Consider the following 15,173-nt stretch of genomic DNA (forward strand, 5'->3'; position numbering starts at 1 on the left):
TAATTGAAAATGCCATAGATTTCTTGTTTAGTATGCTGGTTTTATTGTAGCTGTTACAATAATGCATATGCTAGAATGCAGCAACAGACAAGTTATCAGACAAACAAAACTCATTTTAAATGCACAGTAAATGAAGCTACCTTGATCAAAATAAACGGATATGCTCACATAAGCATCTAATTTAAAGCAGCTTTCAGGTATTTGTCCACGCTATCACTTTCATTTTGTTTTGCAGCTTCACCTAATTTACTGCTTTTCCAGTTTCACAACGTTTGGGACCTGCGCTATCATTGTATTTGCTTTCAATACATTTGTATTGGCTGTTTTTTTCAGTTTAGCTTTGTTATTAAATGTTTTATTAGGTCTACACAGAGTAATTTAACAGCCGCGACAGACTCAGCAAATTTTATTTTTTAATTCAGAAACTTCTGGCTTTCAGATTAGGGATGCACCGAATATCGTATCTGTTTCAAAAGATTCGTCCGAATACCGAACCGATACCGAATGTCAAGAAAACTTTGATAAATATTGTTTACTGTATAAAAAAATTCAAGCAATATGATTAATCATTGTTTCGAGGCTCTTTGGATAGAATCGCCACCACAATTAAACAATGTCCCTGAAAATACATTTACTAAACTGCTGAAGCAATTCACACTCACTTTACATGTCAAATACATTGCGGTTTAGGAGGGGAGTTAAAAAACCTGACCTGCCTTAAAGCGTCCCAAGGTTCTGGAGCCTGTTGACAACCCTATCAGAGCTATGAGGAAACAATTACCGTGATGAGTGACTTGAATCTCCTGTGAAATAAAACCCACGTTAATTTAAATGCACTGTATGTGTAACACATATCAAATAGGCTACAAAACAGTTTTAAAATATTTAAATAAAACACAGCATATTATATTGCACATTACAGTAACATAATTGAATTTACTAAAAAATATTGTTCAACAACGTCTTGCACATCTGACAGTTGTAAAGTTACAAAAAAATATATATTTTGGGCACCTATTATTATTATTTTTATCTCAGTATGATCGCTAGAACACATTTGACAGACAAAGCAACAAAGCACAAAAGCCTACAACAGTTTGCCGTTACTATATATTACAGGTTTACTGCATAAGTTTACTCCATGAAAAGTGTGCCTTTGCACACGGGGGTTTGCATTCAGCAGCTGCGTGACGTGTTTAGTGCGAACACCACCAGTAAGAGAGCTGAGACAGAATTCAGCAAACGTGTTCTTGTTATTAAATACAAAAGTTACGTTCGGTACCAGATTTGTGTCTTTGGAGGGATGTATTAACATGGATGTGCGTGCGGGTGGCTGTAAGATTCGGATTCAGTTCACCGAATCCTAGTATTCGGCCGAATCCGCACCCTGCTCAAAAAGTATCCGAAACTGAATCAAAGATGCTGTGGATGCCTACTTGGGATGCATTTTTTTAAATAAAAGTTTGAGGTTAGGGTTTGCAGGCCAAGTGTTTGCAAATGCCTGCTACTGTAGTACTAGCACCAGCATAAAGTCCTGAAAATGCTGTTGACTTAGTGCTGAGACTGACAACGCTTTCTCATTATACACAAAAATTTGGTTACAGTTTCGGTTTGTTTTTGTCTTTTGTCTGTGTTGTTGTTTTTGGAATTCGGTTTGAGAAAATCATTACTGTTGCATCCTTAATTTAGACAATATGTTTGTCTGTGTATAAGTCTTTTTATTATTAAAAGGCTGGATCTTTTGCTTCAGCATGAGAATGTGTCTGAGCTTGTTCTGTGAAGGTTGGAGAGATGTGTAAAATATGTATATATATTAGTGTGTGTGTGTGTGTGTGTGTGTGTGTGTGTGTGTGTGTGTGTGTACATATATATATATACACACACACACACACACACACACACACACACACACACACACACACACACACACAGTGCCTATAGAAAGTCTACACCCCCTTTCAAAATTTTCACCTTTTGTTGTCTTATAGCCTGGAAGTAAAAATTTTTTTTTTTTTAATTTATCTACACATCCTACCCCACAACTTCCAAGTAATAAAAATATTCTAAATATTTGTAGAAAATTATTTAAAAATAAAAACTGAAGTAGCATGGTTGGATAAATGTCCACCACCTTGTAATAGCAATCTTAAATTAGCTCAGGTGGAACCAGTCACCTTCAAAATTACACACCAAGTGGCCTCCACCTGTGTTAAATTGTAGTGATTCACATGATTTCAGGATAAATTCAGCAGTTCCTGTAGGTTCCCTCTGCTGGGTAGTGCATTTCAAAGCAAAGACTCAACCATCAGCACCAAGGCGCTTTCAAAAGAACTCTGGGACAAAGTTGTTGAAAGGCATAGTTGAGGGAATGGGTATAAAAAATATCAAAGGCCTTGAATATCCCTTGTAGCACAGTCAAGACGATTATTAAGAAGTGGAAGGTGTATGGCACCACCAAGACCCTGCCTAGATCAGGCCGTCCTTCCCAACTAGATGACTGAGCAAGAAGGAGACTGATCAGAGAGGATACCAGTAGGCAAATGGCAATTTTAAGAGCTACAGGCTTTTATGGCCAGGACTGGTCAGAATGTGCATTTGACAACAATATCCCAAGCACTTCATAAATCCGGCCTGTATGGTAAGGTGGCAAGAAGGAAGCCATTAATCAAGAAAGCCCACCTTAAATCCCATTTTGACTTGTGCTAAAACCACAGGAGATTGTGTGGCCATGTGGCAAAAAGTTATGTTCTGACAAAATTAAAATGGAATTTTTTGGCCTAAATGCAAAGTGTTGTGTTTGGCGCAAACCCAACACAGCGCATCACCCAAAGAACACCATCCCTACTGTGAAGTATGGTGGCATCATGTTATGGGGATGTTGGCAGGGACTGGGGCACTTGTCAGGATAGAAAGGAAAAAGAAAGGAGCAAAGTACAGAGAAGTCCTTGAGGAAAACCTGCTGCCCTCTGCAAGAAAGCTGAAACGGGGATGGAAGTTCACCTTTCAGCGTGACAACGGCCAAGGAACAAAAAGGTAAATGTCCTTGAGTGGTCCAGTCAGAGCCCTGACCTAAATCCAATTGAAAATTTGTGGCATGACTTGAAGATTGCTGTCCATCAATGCTCCCCAAGGAACTTGACAGAGCTTGAACAGTTTTGTAAAGAAGAATGGTCAAATATTGCCAAATCTAGGCGTGCAAAGTTTGTAGAGACCTATCCCAACAGACTCACAGCTGTAATTGCTGCCAAAGGCGCTTCCACCAAGTATTAACTCAGGGGGGGTGGAGACTTATCCAATTATTATCTTTCAGTTTTGTATTGTATTTTGATTATTTCATTTTGGCCCCTTCCAGCCCTTGTCTGTTTTTCAGGGAACACAAAACAGATACAATGTCAAAAATACATAGCTGAAAGGACTTGTGTTTTAAAATAAGAAGGCTTCCATTTAGATATACTGTAGTTGGTTTTGTGGGTACAGTACTATATTTAACAGAAGTAGTATTTTAATTCAGAACGATGTGATTCTGAAAATATTACTTGCCAAAACTGAGATGACACGTGGACTATAATATACTAAATACTTTTAAATCCGGTATGTATTGTAGCAGTATGTAAAATTCCCCATTAACAACCCAACAGCAAAATTAAATCAAAATGTTACCCATGCACAGAACTGCGTAAATCTTAAAGGGCATTGTAATTTAGCAGGAAAAAAAAAAAAAGTTTCCAGAATTAACAGTGTCCAAAGCCAGTATTCAACATTGCAGAATATAATGCTCAATAAGGCCCTAAATGTCAGAGTTGACTTGCAAATGAAAATGCACAAAAGCAACTAAAGATCACAAAATGCTGGTCATATTAACCCTAACCGTAAAACTCTTTAATAATGAACTGCTTTACATTACCATAGCTTGTCTTGTTTGCTTTGTTTTTGGCTACATTTTATTCACAATTGGAGGAAGTGCTGTGTAACTGCACAATAAAAACAGACTGTGATGGATAATCAAATAAATTGTAACACTGAATACATTGTGAAGAGATGGGCTTTGTATCAGAAAATCGCATGTGACGGTTAAGTGCATTAATTTGTTATATATATAGATATATAATGGGAATAAATGGGAATTAATGGGAATTGATTTGTTTCTTAATACGAGAACTGTAAAACGCAACTGACGTTTATCTAAGTATCGTATATCCGAGTGCTGACTAGTATAAAATTGCTTTTAGGCAAGCGGACAGGCCTTGAATCAGTTGCCTAGATCTGTGTGCCGAGCCAACTAAAAATATTCTGAACTCATCACATGAACATGTGATTTCTGTTTGGCACTGGAGATAACTGAGCCTTCCTGACTACTGCTAAGTTTCATTGTTTCCCTGATTGGTTTTACATGGACATGTTAACTAAGGGGGCCACCGGAGGGATGGCCTGTAGCAGATGTAGCTCTCAAAGGTCTAGGGAAGTATTCCATACGCAGTTCAATACAGTACGTAGCAGAGCTGCTGTTGTGTGACCAGGCCAAATTATCCCGGATGATGCTGGCTTTTTTTGGTCATTTTCTTTTCCAAAAGAGCATCCCCTAATTATACACCAATCAGAGGAGCTATTGCAGACGAGCTTATGAGAGAATAAAATCCTCAGCTAATCTTCTGAACCATTTGCTGAACTACCATAATACTGCTTTTGTGATGGAGAAAATACTATACGAGACACAGTTGTTACTGTACTTGATGTAATACTGCAGTTCTTTTCTATTTATTATGTATCGGGCTAGGAAGTTTGTTTTAATTTATGTATTTGTTAACACTAAATCTTCAAAATTATATGCTATTTAAAAAAATGAAGGTGCAGTAGGTGCTCCTCATATGCAATGGTTTTTCTCTAAACATGAAACCTATCGCTCACTAATCAAGTAGATGCAAAAAAAATGTATTATTCATTTGTGTTTCAACAGATGTTTGAAATAAATCTAAGGTAGTTTTACAATTCATGCAGTAGCATGTCTCTGTTGGTCATTTGGGGTTTGATTTTTTGATAGTGTGTAGCTCCCACAAGCAGAACCTGAACTTTGTTCATAGCAGTGTCTATGTTTACTTGCAAAAACACTCCTCTTAGTTTTGTGTGTGGATTTGTGATTCGGACCATCCTTTTCTTATGCACAGAAATATCTGCTGCACCCACCCACTGTGCTCAGTGATAAGAAAGACGTACATAGCGTAGAGTCAAACGTGTTGTTTTAGAAGCAGCATAGAAAGGTGCCCTGGGTTTTCTTGTGGAAGATCCTATTTCCCGTAATCCAAGGCTGCCTATACTGAACATAAGAACAGAAGAAAGGTTACAAATGAGAGGAGGCCATTCGGCCCATCTTGCTCATTCGGTTGTTAGTAGCTTATTGATCCCAGAATCTCATCAAGCAGCTTCTTGAAGGATCCCATGGTGTCTACTTCAGCAACATTACTGGGGAGTTGTTTACAGACTCCCTCAATTCACTGTGTAAAAAAAAAAAAGTGCCTCCAATTTTGAATGCCCCTTTATCTAATCTCCATTTGTGACCCTTGGTCCTTGTTTCTTTTTTCAGGTCGAAAATGTCCCTTGGGTCGACACTGTCAGTACCTTGTAGAATTTTGAGTGCTTGAATCGGTATAAACTCTTGCTGTGTGTTGTGCACACTATGTTGTTAGTCATGATTTTAAAAAAAAAGTTTTGTTTTCTGCACTTGAAGCGTATTTTTGGTTATTGCTTTCAGTTTAAACTTGGCCTAGTGAGAAAACACAAAGTCATATGTTTGGAGATTTGCTTGAGTCAGGTTTTAGCCAAAAGGAGGAAGTAGATTCAGCAAATGCTTTCCTGTTCATAGCAAACGGGAAGCAGCAATTAGCATAGTAATAGTAATACAGTTCAGATCTTAACTAACCCAGTCCATGTTTTGAGGCACGCTACCCAGAGCTGCTTTAATATACAGTATCTCATTTATGTGTCAGTCATATAGATGGACAACGGTAACCCAGGAATTTCATTGTGCATTTCTTAAAGAAGTGCATCCCCATCCCTCATTGTTTCAAGGGTCTGTTGATTTTTTTTTTTTTCTGTGAATTCCTAGTACAGCTGATAACAGCTGGGTATACTATCTACTGTGCTGTATAAGACAGGGTTCTAAAGTCTTCTGTAGCTATACAGTACGCAAAGCATAGCCTAACATAATGATTGGACATTGCATTCTCATGTAGAAAAGCTATCCAAACTAAGCTCTTGAACAGTACTACCATTACTGGTAGCATTTAAACTAGAAAGGAAGCATTTAAACTAGAAAGGAAGGGGGGAGAAATGAACAAAAAAACAGAAGGGAGACCGCATCAAAACAAGAACAACAACTCAGGTAAGACAACCATTAAATGTATTTATCTAAATGCTAGAAGTATCAGAAACAAAATTCTAGAACTTGAAGCTACTGCACTAACAGGTAACTATGATGTGATAGGTGTTACAGAAACGTGGCTGTCTGAGAGTGATGGGGACGAATTTAATATTTGTGGGTATACACTGTATAGGAAAGACAGGCAGGACAGAAGAGGAGGAGGGGTAGCGCTATACATAAGAAACAGTCTTGAAGCCCAGGTGTTAAACCTGGACAAAGAAAATAAAACCGAATCAATATGGGTCAGAATAACGGACAAAAATTCAAAAGGCATAATAATAGGAGCATGCTATAGACCGCCAGATTCAGACGGTGAGCACAATAATCTGTTATACAATGACATTAGAAATGCGTGTAGCAAAGGAGAAGCCATACTAATGGGGGATTTCAACTTCCCCCAAATAAAATGGGAAAACCCGGTGGGTAGCGCGAAGGATGAAATAGAAATGGTGGAAATGACAAATGACTGCTTCCTAACACAATTTGTGAAGGCACCCACTAGAGGGGAGGCATGCCTTGATTTAGTCTTTTCAAATAACGAAGATAGAATAACTAAAACAGAGGTCAGAGAACCACTGGCAAACTCAGACCACAACATGGTCTCATTTGAAGTGTTTTTTAAATCCCCAAAAGAAATGACTAAAGCTAAGGTTTACAATTTTAGAAAAGCAAACTATGAAGGTATGAAACAGAGACTAACAGAAGTAGATTGGAGTAAAATAGAGAAAACACCCACAGAAGAAGGATGGTTGTTCTTCAAAAATGTAGTACTAGAGGCACAAAACAATTATATCCCTAAAGTAGACAAATCTAAATGTAAAACTAAATTGCCAAAATGGTTTAATAGATCAATTAAAAAAAATATTCAGCGAAAAAAGGCACTTTACAGAGCATTAAAAAAGGACCAAAAAGAAAGTACGCAGAAAGAGTACACAGAACTGCAAACGCAAGTCAAAAAGGAAGTTAGAAAGGCCAAGAGAGAAATAGAAATGAACATTGCTAAGGGAGCTAAAACCAATTCCAAAATGTTTTTCCAATATTACAACAGCAAGAGAACATTCAAAGAGGAGATTAAATGTTTAAGAGATACAAATGGCAAAATCGTAGATGAAGAAAAAAAAATAGCAAATATGTTAAATGATTACTTTTCACAAGTTTTTACAAAGGAAGATACTGACAACATGCCCCACATGTCATCCAGTTCCTGTCCAGTTTTAAATAACTTTAGCATAACTGAGGCAGAAGTGTTAAAGGGACTAGGAGCTCTTAAAATAAACAAATCCCCTGGGCTGGATGAGATCCTCCCAGTAGTACTCAAAGAAATGAAAAAAGTAATTTACAAACCGCTAACCAAGATCATGCAGCAGTCTCTTGACACAGGGGTGGTACCGACAGACTGGAAAATTGCAAACGTAATACCGATCCACAAAAAGGGAAACAAAACTGAACCAGGTAACTACAGACCAGTAAGCCTGACTTCTATTATATGCAAACTTATGGAAACTATAATAAGATCCAAAATGGAAAATTACCTATATGGTAACAGGGTACTGGGAGACAGTCAACATGGTTTTAGGAAAGGGAGATCGTGTCTAACTAACTTGCTTGATTTTTTTGAGGATGCAACATCCATAATGGATAATTGCAAAGCATATGACATGGTTTATTTAGATTTCCAGAAAGCTTTTGACAAAGTCCCGCACAAAAGATTAATTCTCAAACTGAACGCAGTTGGGATTCAAGGAAACACATGTACATGGATTAGGGAGTGGTTAACATGTAGAAAACAGAAAGTACTGATTAGAGGAAAAACCTCAGAATGGAGTGTGGTAACCAGCGGTGTACCACAGGGATCAGTATTAGGTCCTCTGCTATTCCTAATCTACATTAATGATTTAGATTCTGGTATAGTAAGCAAACTTGTTAAATTTGCAGACGACACAAAAGTAGGAGGAGTGGCAAACACTGTTGCAGCAGCAAAGGTCATTCAAAATGATCTAGACAAGATTCAGAACTGGGCAGACACATGGCAAATGACATTTAATAGAGAAAAGTGTAAGGTACTGCACGCAGGAAATAAAAATGTACATTATAAATATCATATGGGAGATATTGAAATTGGAGAAGGAATCTATGAAAAAGACCTAGGAGTTTTTGTTGACTCAGAAATGTCTTCATCTAGACAATGTGGGGAAGCTATAAAAAAGGCTAACAAGATGCTCGGATACATTGTGAAAAGTGTTGAATTTAAATCAAGGGAAGTAATGTTAAAACTGTACAATGCACTAGTAAGACCTCATCTTGAATATTGTGTTCAGTTCTGGTCACCTCGCTATAAAAAAGATATTGCTGCTCTAGAAAGAGTGCAAAGAAGAGCGACCAGAATTATTCCGGGCTTAAAAGGCATGTCATATGCAGACAGGCTAAAAGAATTGAATCTGTTCAGTCTTGAACAAAGAAGACTACGTGGCGACCTAATTCAAGCATTCAAAATTCTAAAAGGTATTGACAGTGTCGACCCAAGGGACTTTTTCAGCCTGAAAAAAGAAGCAAGGACCAGGGGTCACAAATGGAGTTTAGAAAAAGGGGCATTCAGAACAGAAAATAGGAGACACTTTTTTACACAGAGAATTGTGAGGGTCTGGAATCAACTCCCCAGTAATGTTGTTGAAGCTGACACCCTGGGATCCTTCAAGAAGCTGCTTGATGAGATTTTGGGATCAATAAGCTACTAACAACCAAATGAGCAAGATGGGCCGAATGGCCTCCTCTCGTTTGTAAACTTTCTTATGTTCTTATGTTCTTATGTTCATTTCCTACAACGCCTGGTTTTCCATTTTCAGCCTCCTTTGCTGGCCCAACCCTGATTTACCTCTTGACCATTTCTCAGCATTCATTAAGCAGATGATCAGGACCAGTAATAGTTGAGGATTAGGAGCCAGGACATCCTGGGATCACATCTGGAAGTCTGTAAACTTGTTTGCCCTTTAGCAATAATAATCATAGTAATAATAATAATAATAATAATAATAATAATAATAATAATAATAATAATAATAATAGTAATAACTTTAATTTGGTATAGCACCCTTCACATCAAGTTCACCAAGGTGTCTCAGGGTGCTGCACAGTATGAAAAAACAAAGTCAGGAACATAGTAATAACAACAAAACAAAACAAGCAATAAACAATCAATTCAAAAATACATTCAAAACAGGTAAAATGCAAATAAAAATAATTCCTAAGGTCATAAAAACCATAATTACAAAAACATTAAAAGTTTTAAGAACAAGTCGACAGGATCACTGTAAAAAAGCTGCTGAGAACAAATGTGTCTTAAGAGTGGATTTAAAATTCAGCACTGATGTGGAGTCTCTACTGCAGCTGGGCAGAGAGTCCCAGAGAGAATGGGCAACACAGCTAAAGCTATTGCCATTTCTAATTGCTACTGTATGGTTGCTGTAGCAATTGTATAGGTTTAACTGACCAGCATTTTGTATATGCTACATGTCAAGTGTTGCAAAAACAATAAAGTAGAACCCTGCAGTATTGGAGATAATTAATGATATGAAACATAAGTAACATCTGGACATGGTAACTGACTGTAGAAGTCTTTGGTTTGATTGCAGAGAGAACTGAAGGTTGTTTACTGCCAGACAACTGTATGTTGGATTGCTTGAGAAATGTGTCCTGTGGGTCGCAGCCCTTGTTGGACAGGTGTCTGCATCATAAAATCCCATCATTAGTTGAAGCATCACCAGTAGACACTTTACCCACTGTCACACAGGTAGGGTGGCCATGGCTGCTAAAGTTTCAGTCTTTATTCTCCCTTTTTTTTTCCTTTTGTTATTTCAGTAATGGAAATGGCAGCTGAAGCCAAGGCAGATGCAGAGGTTATTCCATCTACAGTTGTGACTGGTCAATCCACAGACCAGAAAGAAAGTCTTGCTACAGCACTGGCCGAAAAAGACAATGGAGGTAAATCTTGAGGCACATATAGAAGTGACATTGTGTGCCTGTGGCAGAGTGTCCCGCCCCTTTATGTTTATAAGTGTTTTATGTTGTATGTAGTGTGTTTTAATATTGGTGTTTATGTATAAAATACACAGGATATAAATATGGGTTACGAGCACAAGTGTTTAAAGTGTATTTTTGTATTTAGGCACGAGGATTGCACAGCACTTCACATGCAAGTAAAATAATATGTGAGCACGGCGAATTGCACTTTTATTAATTCGCATGCAGTTGTAGTGAGACTCCAGTTGCATTATTTATTAGCAATTGTCTTGGTACAGCTGCGTGTTTTCACTCACTCTGGGTTGTGTGTTCGTGAGTGGAGAACAGGTTAGAGAGAGGAGTTTTTGGAGTTGAAATAACAATAGCTACAGCGTGCTGGAAGTGCCAGCACGGTACTTGTTAGTCTGTTCGTCCACTGTCTTGTTTAGTGTTGTCCGTTTTGCTTACCTTTTTATTTTGGCCGCAAGTGCCGTGTCCTATTTTGTGTGCTTTGTTTAGATATTTTTGTTTGGTATTATTATTTGCAATAAAACTCGCCGCCATTCATCGGTGTTTGGAGTCTATTTCTGGTCTGATGAAACCCTTGCAAAGCCATCCTGGTCACAGTGCCATATGTATAAAGCAAGTGCTGGTTAATCAAAACGTATATGTACACGTAATGGCTTATGCTTCATCAGCACAGTTCTGTGTACAGTATTTATTTTTACTCTTTTGAAATAATAAAAAATGTGTGGAGAGATCCTCAAAGATGGTTGTCTTTAGGCTTCTATTAAAATTAGAGTCCCTCATTCTTTTTATTCAATTGTATAAAATCTACATTACAGTTGGAGGAAAATCTGATTTTCCAATTTTAAAAAAAGGAATGTTTTACAGATAGTGTGCTTTAAAAATGACAGCACCAGTCAGTTCTTAATTTGCAGTTTCAGCTTTGCATAGATTGTGAAAATTCCTTTGCTGTCAATTTTTTTTTAATGTTAAATTTCCTTTATTTGTTTTCTGCTTCAGTGTGGTCCACAGATTGAGTTCTGTTTTAAAATTTATGTAAACTGATGTAGATGACGTAGTATGTCTTTATAAATAAAATAAAAATATTTAAAAAATATTGCAAAAGAACTTTAAATAAATAAATAAAATGGAAACAATAACATTCAGGTTTTATTTAAAATCATGAATAATCATAAAACAGTCCATTTTAAAAAATACTAAATAAACTTGGGAAATTCTTTGGTAAACATTTCAAGAAGAAGCATTTGATAAAGTCATTGCTAATGTTTGTCGAAGTTTTGTTATTTAATTGCTAAGCAGATGCAATGTTCTGTATTGCTTTGTTATGCAAGCTTACGCTGATGAAAAAAATGATTCTCAACAGGTAAGAACTGTGAGTCTCTTTCTCCGGCTGATGAAAATGGAGTTGGACCCAACAGTTCTGATGGTGTGGACCTGTCCTCCATCAATGCCATGATGTCAACTGTAATGGGTGTGGGAAAGATCGATGTCAGCAGCAATAACTCGCCACTGAAAACCCCAACAAAATCTCCTGGGCCAAACCGCACTGGCAGACGGAACCAGGTACAGAAGCTTGTAGGAATTAAAAACGTATTTATTTAATTATTTTTTTAAATAATTATTTAGTTAAGAGAAACTGCATACATTTTGTGCCTATGTAAAGATATATCAAAATTCAGGTATTCTACAAAGAGACCTCCTACTGCTTGTTCTTTTACTAAAAGAATATCAGTAACGTTTACCTCCGGTGCATGCTACTTTCAGTATACAAATTTGCTGAAATTTGCACATATACTTGCCTGTTACCGATCAAAATGTTCAATGTCTACAGCCACTTATTTGTTATATGTGCAGTACACAGCACAGGGTTCTTGCTCACTCCAGCTTCACAAAAGTGGTACAAAATTCCCTTTAATCAGTTTTTGTTAAAAATATTTCCACAGTGCATTCAGTTGACATGGAAATGTTTGCAGCTACTAGAAACTGGAAATGAATGAAAAATGCCACCATAACCTTAAGTGCAGGAAAGCGCACATCATTTTGAAATGAAAAAAAGTTGATATCTGGTTGAGCCATAAATTAAACTATTATGGGAAAGAAAAGGTTGTTCCAACTGTTTAAATAATTTACCTGTCATTTTTTTTTCTTTTCATTGTTAGCATCCTGAGGTTTTTACACTTTGAATTTTAAAGTCTGTTTCAAAGCTGTTTTCAAAATGTCTGCTGTAGTGCAGTGACAGTGTAAGGATTATTGCTCACATTGTCAAACAGGTAGCACAGCAAGAACGATTCATGATGTGGTACAGAGCAGAAAAGCCAGAGTACTTGTTATGTTTTTTTTTTTTTAATCGCTCTTCCTGCAGTGATTTAGAGGATAGATCTCAAACCCCAGTACACTAGAGTGGCCATTTTGAAAAGAAAAACGTACTTTTAAAGTTATAAGTGTAGAAAGTTGTCAGGAAGTTAACAATGAAAAGAAAAATGACAGGCACCTTATTTAAACAGTCGCAGCAACGTGGGGATGTATAACGCTATCTTACTCTTTAAAATAAACATGTAAGGTGTTAGGAATCTGAAGCAGATAGCAGTACAAGTGTCTTTAAAAGTTGTTCATTTTGGAAAATTATTATTCTGAGAATTGTGCTGCAAACATTTAGTAATAATTGTTAAATAAGACCGCGTCTGACTTTTATGCTTCAGTCTTTAGCATTGTTCATCCTGTAACAGTTGCCTGTTTATTTGGTTGACCAGGATCATGGTATGTACTGCTCAGTGTGCTGGTATGGGAGTAGGTCTAGTTAATGATCAGCTCTAAAGTCAATATTAGCTCGATCAAACTGAGCCCTCTAGTGAACACTGATCTGCGTTTCAAGGTGAAACAGTAACCAGACTCCATTAAGTTCGTGTCTAAACCATAAGGCAGGTGGCCATTGATGACAGGCTTGGCTAATTTAAAAGAAGAAAATATAGCAACACTAGAGTACAGAACAAATACTTTTGTTCTCTACTCAGCCACATTATATGATTTATGGTTGAGGTGAGAGGAATGTAATGTACAGCTATATACCAAATGGCCAAAAGTTTTGCATCACCTAGAATTTTAGGATTGAGACATAAAAAAAGAAATTAAAAAAAAAAACCTATATGAATATGATTTTGATCTTTTTAACATCTGTAAAAAAAAAAAAAAACTACAAAATGATATTTCAAAAGTCCACAGCATGTGGAATAGAGAGATTTGTACTACCGCCACTCCTATTATCACTGGTGACAAAAGACAGTACTTATGATCTGCATCACTGTGTTTATACTGAACCTGCACATCTTTTTTGATGCCACAGTTTGTGTGTCTGCTCACGGCCTACCTTCAGAAGATGTGGTTTACATTGTGATTGGTCTCATCTGTTACAGGAAGCCAAAGAAGAAAAGTCCTCATTTATTTGCCCTTTGTGTGAAAAGAACTGCATGACACAACACCAGCTAACTATGCACATTCGACAGGTAGGCCAACTTGGATGTATGGTTGTTTTAGTGGTATAAGTGTATTTAGTTTCTGTAAATAAAAAATAAAAAAAAAACAAGTGGTCCCTCTTGGCAAATGCTTTTACTGCTCGGCAGTCACCATTGGATTTGTGAGCATCATAAACCTTGGAAAGAACGTCTTTGCCTCAGCTATTCGCACGTGTGAGTTTGCTCACCACCAGTAACTTAATGAAACAAAACAAAAAAATATGTTTCTAACAGTAATTCTCTCAAGTGTACAGCCTGTAACAGAAGGTCAGATAGTGAAATGTTGACGAGCAAAGACATGTCCTGTACAAACAAGAACAAGATTCCCGAGTAGATAAATCTGAGTGCTTTTCTTTTAAAACATCACAAAAAGTGAGGACCATAACATCTTTGTGGATAAAGCCAGGTTTTACCATCTGGCTGGTGTTCATGGCTTTGTATTTAGTTGACACGTTTCTCCATCAAATGCTCAAGGACAAATGAGCATGGTGTTCTGGGTTGAGATGAGAAGTCGGTAGGTCACAGTGGTGGGGAAGCACAGCATGCAGTCTTTGATTTGAAGATGATGGTGGATAGAGTTGTTGTTTTAAGCTTTGTGTAGTAGCCATGCTGATTTAAATAACAGTTTCAGGCCACTGTGTCAGTTTATCTAAAATTAGTTAAGTCATTTTGTGCCATTGTGCGACAAACAACTGTTGAAAAACAATGACATGGGACCGTCTTTTGAAGTGGCTTGACCCATTCTGTGCAAAAAAAACTATTGCTTATTGTGATAAGTACGAGTGGTGTGGTGAATAAAGCAATATCCAAACAGTTACTATTCCCCAAAATATCAGTGTTTTTAGTAAATAAACCAAAAGAACCACCCCTTTACCAGCAATGGTATGGGGGGGAACACGGCTGGTTTGCAGACCAAAACAAAAACGATATGTCACTAATCCCCACTCCAAAGGTCCCCTGCACTAAAGTGAAATCCACGGGGTGATGCTGGTGTCGTGTGGTGAGGGTAGTGCTCTGGTGATGCGGGCTGGCTCCGTAGCTGCAGCCGCTGGCTCCGTACTCCTCCTCTGCAACAAAAAAACAAACAACACGTAACACAAAGAAACCGCAGTACTCCGGCCGGTGGTTGCTTTTCAGCGCAAGGCAGCATACCGACGTAGCTGCTTCCCCTTTGTACCCATACACTCCTCCCTGCAAACAACCCATCACCATGGTTTCTTTCTCTG

At 37.5% G+C, this 15,173-nt stretch overlaps 1 protein-coding gene across 1 annotated transcript in view; it reads left to right on the plus strand.

The window, feature by feature from the left end:
* LOC121309039 (ras-responsive element-binding protein 1-like) overlaps positions 1 to 15,173 on the plus strand; it is a 67,477-nt gene that overhangs the window by 22,846 nt on the left and 29,458 nt on the right. The window contains exons 2-4 of the mRNA XM_041241890.1: positions 10,271 to 10,393; positions 11,802 to 12,001; positions 13,849 to 13,938. Coding sequence (XP_041097824.1) covers positions 10,271 to 10,393; positions 11,802 to 12,001; positions 13,849 to 13,938 — 413 coding nt within the window. The remainder of the gene's footprint in view (positions 1 to 10,270; positions 10,394 to 11,801; positions 12,002 to 13,848; positions 13,939 to 15,173) is intronic.

Source organism: Polyodon spathula, chromosome 3, assembly GCF_017654505.1.
Source record: "Polyodon spathula isolate WHYD16114869_AA chromosome 3, ASM1765450v1, whole genome shotgun sequence".
In the NCBI taxonomy this organism is placed as follows: Eukaryota; Metazoa; Chordata; class Actinopteri; order Acipenseriformes; family Polyodontidae; genus Polyodon; species Polyodon spathula.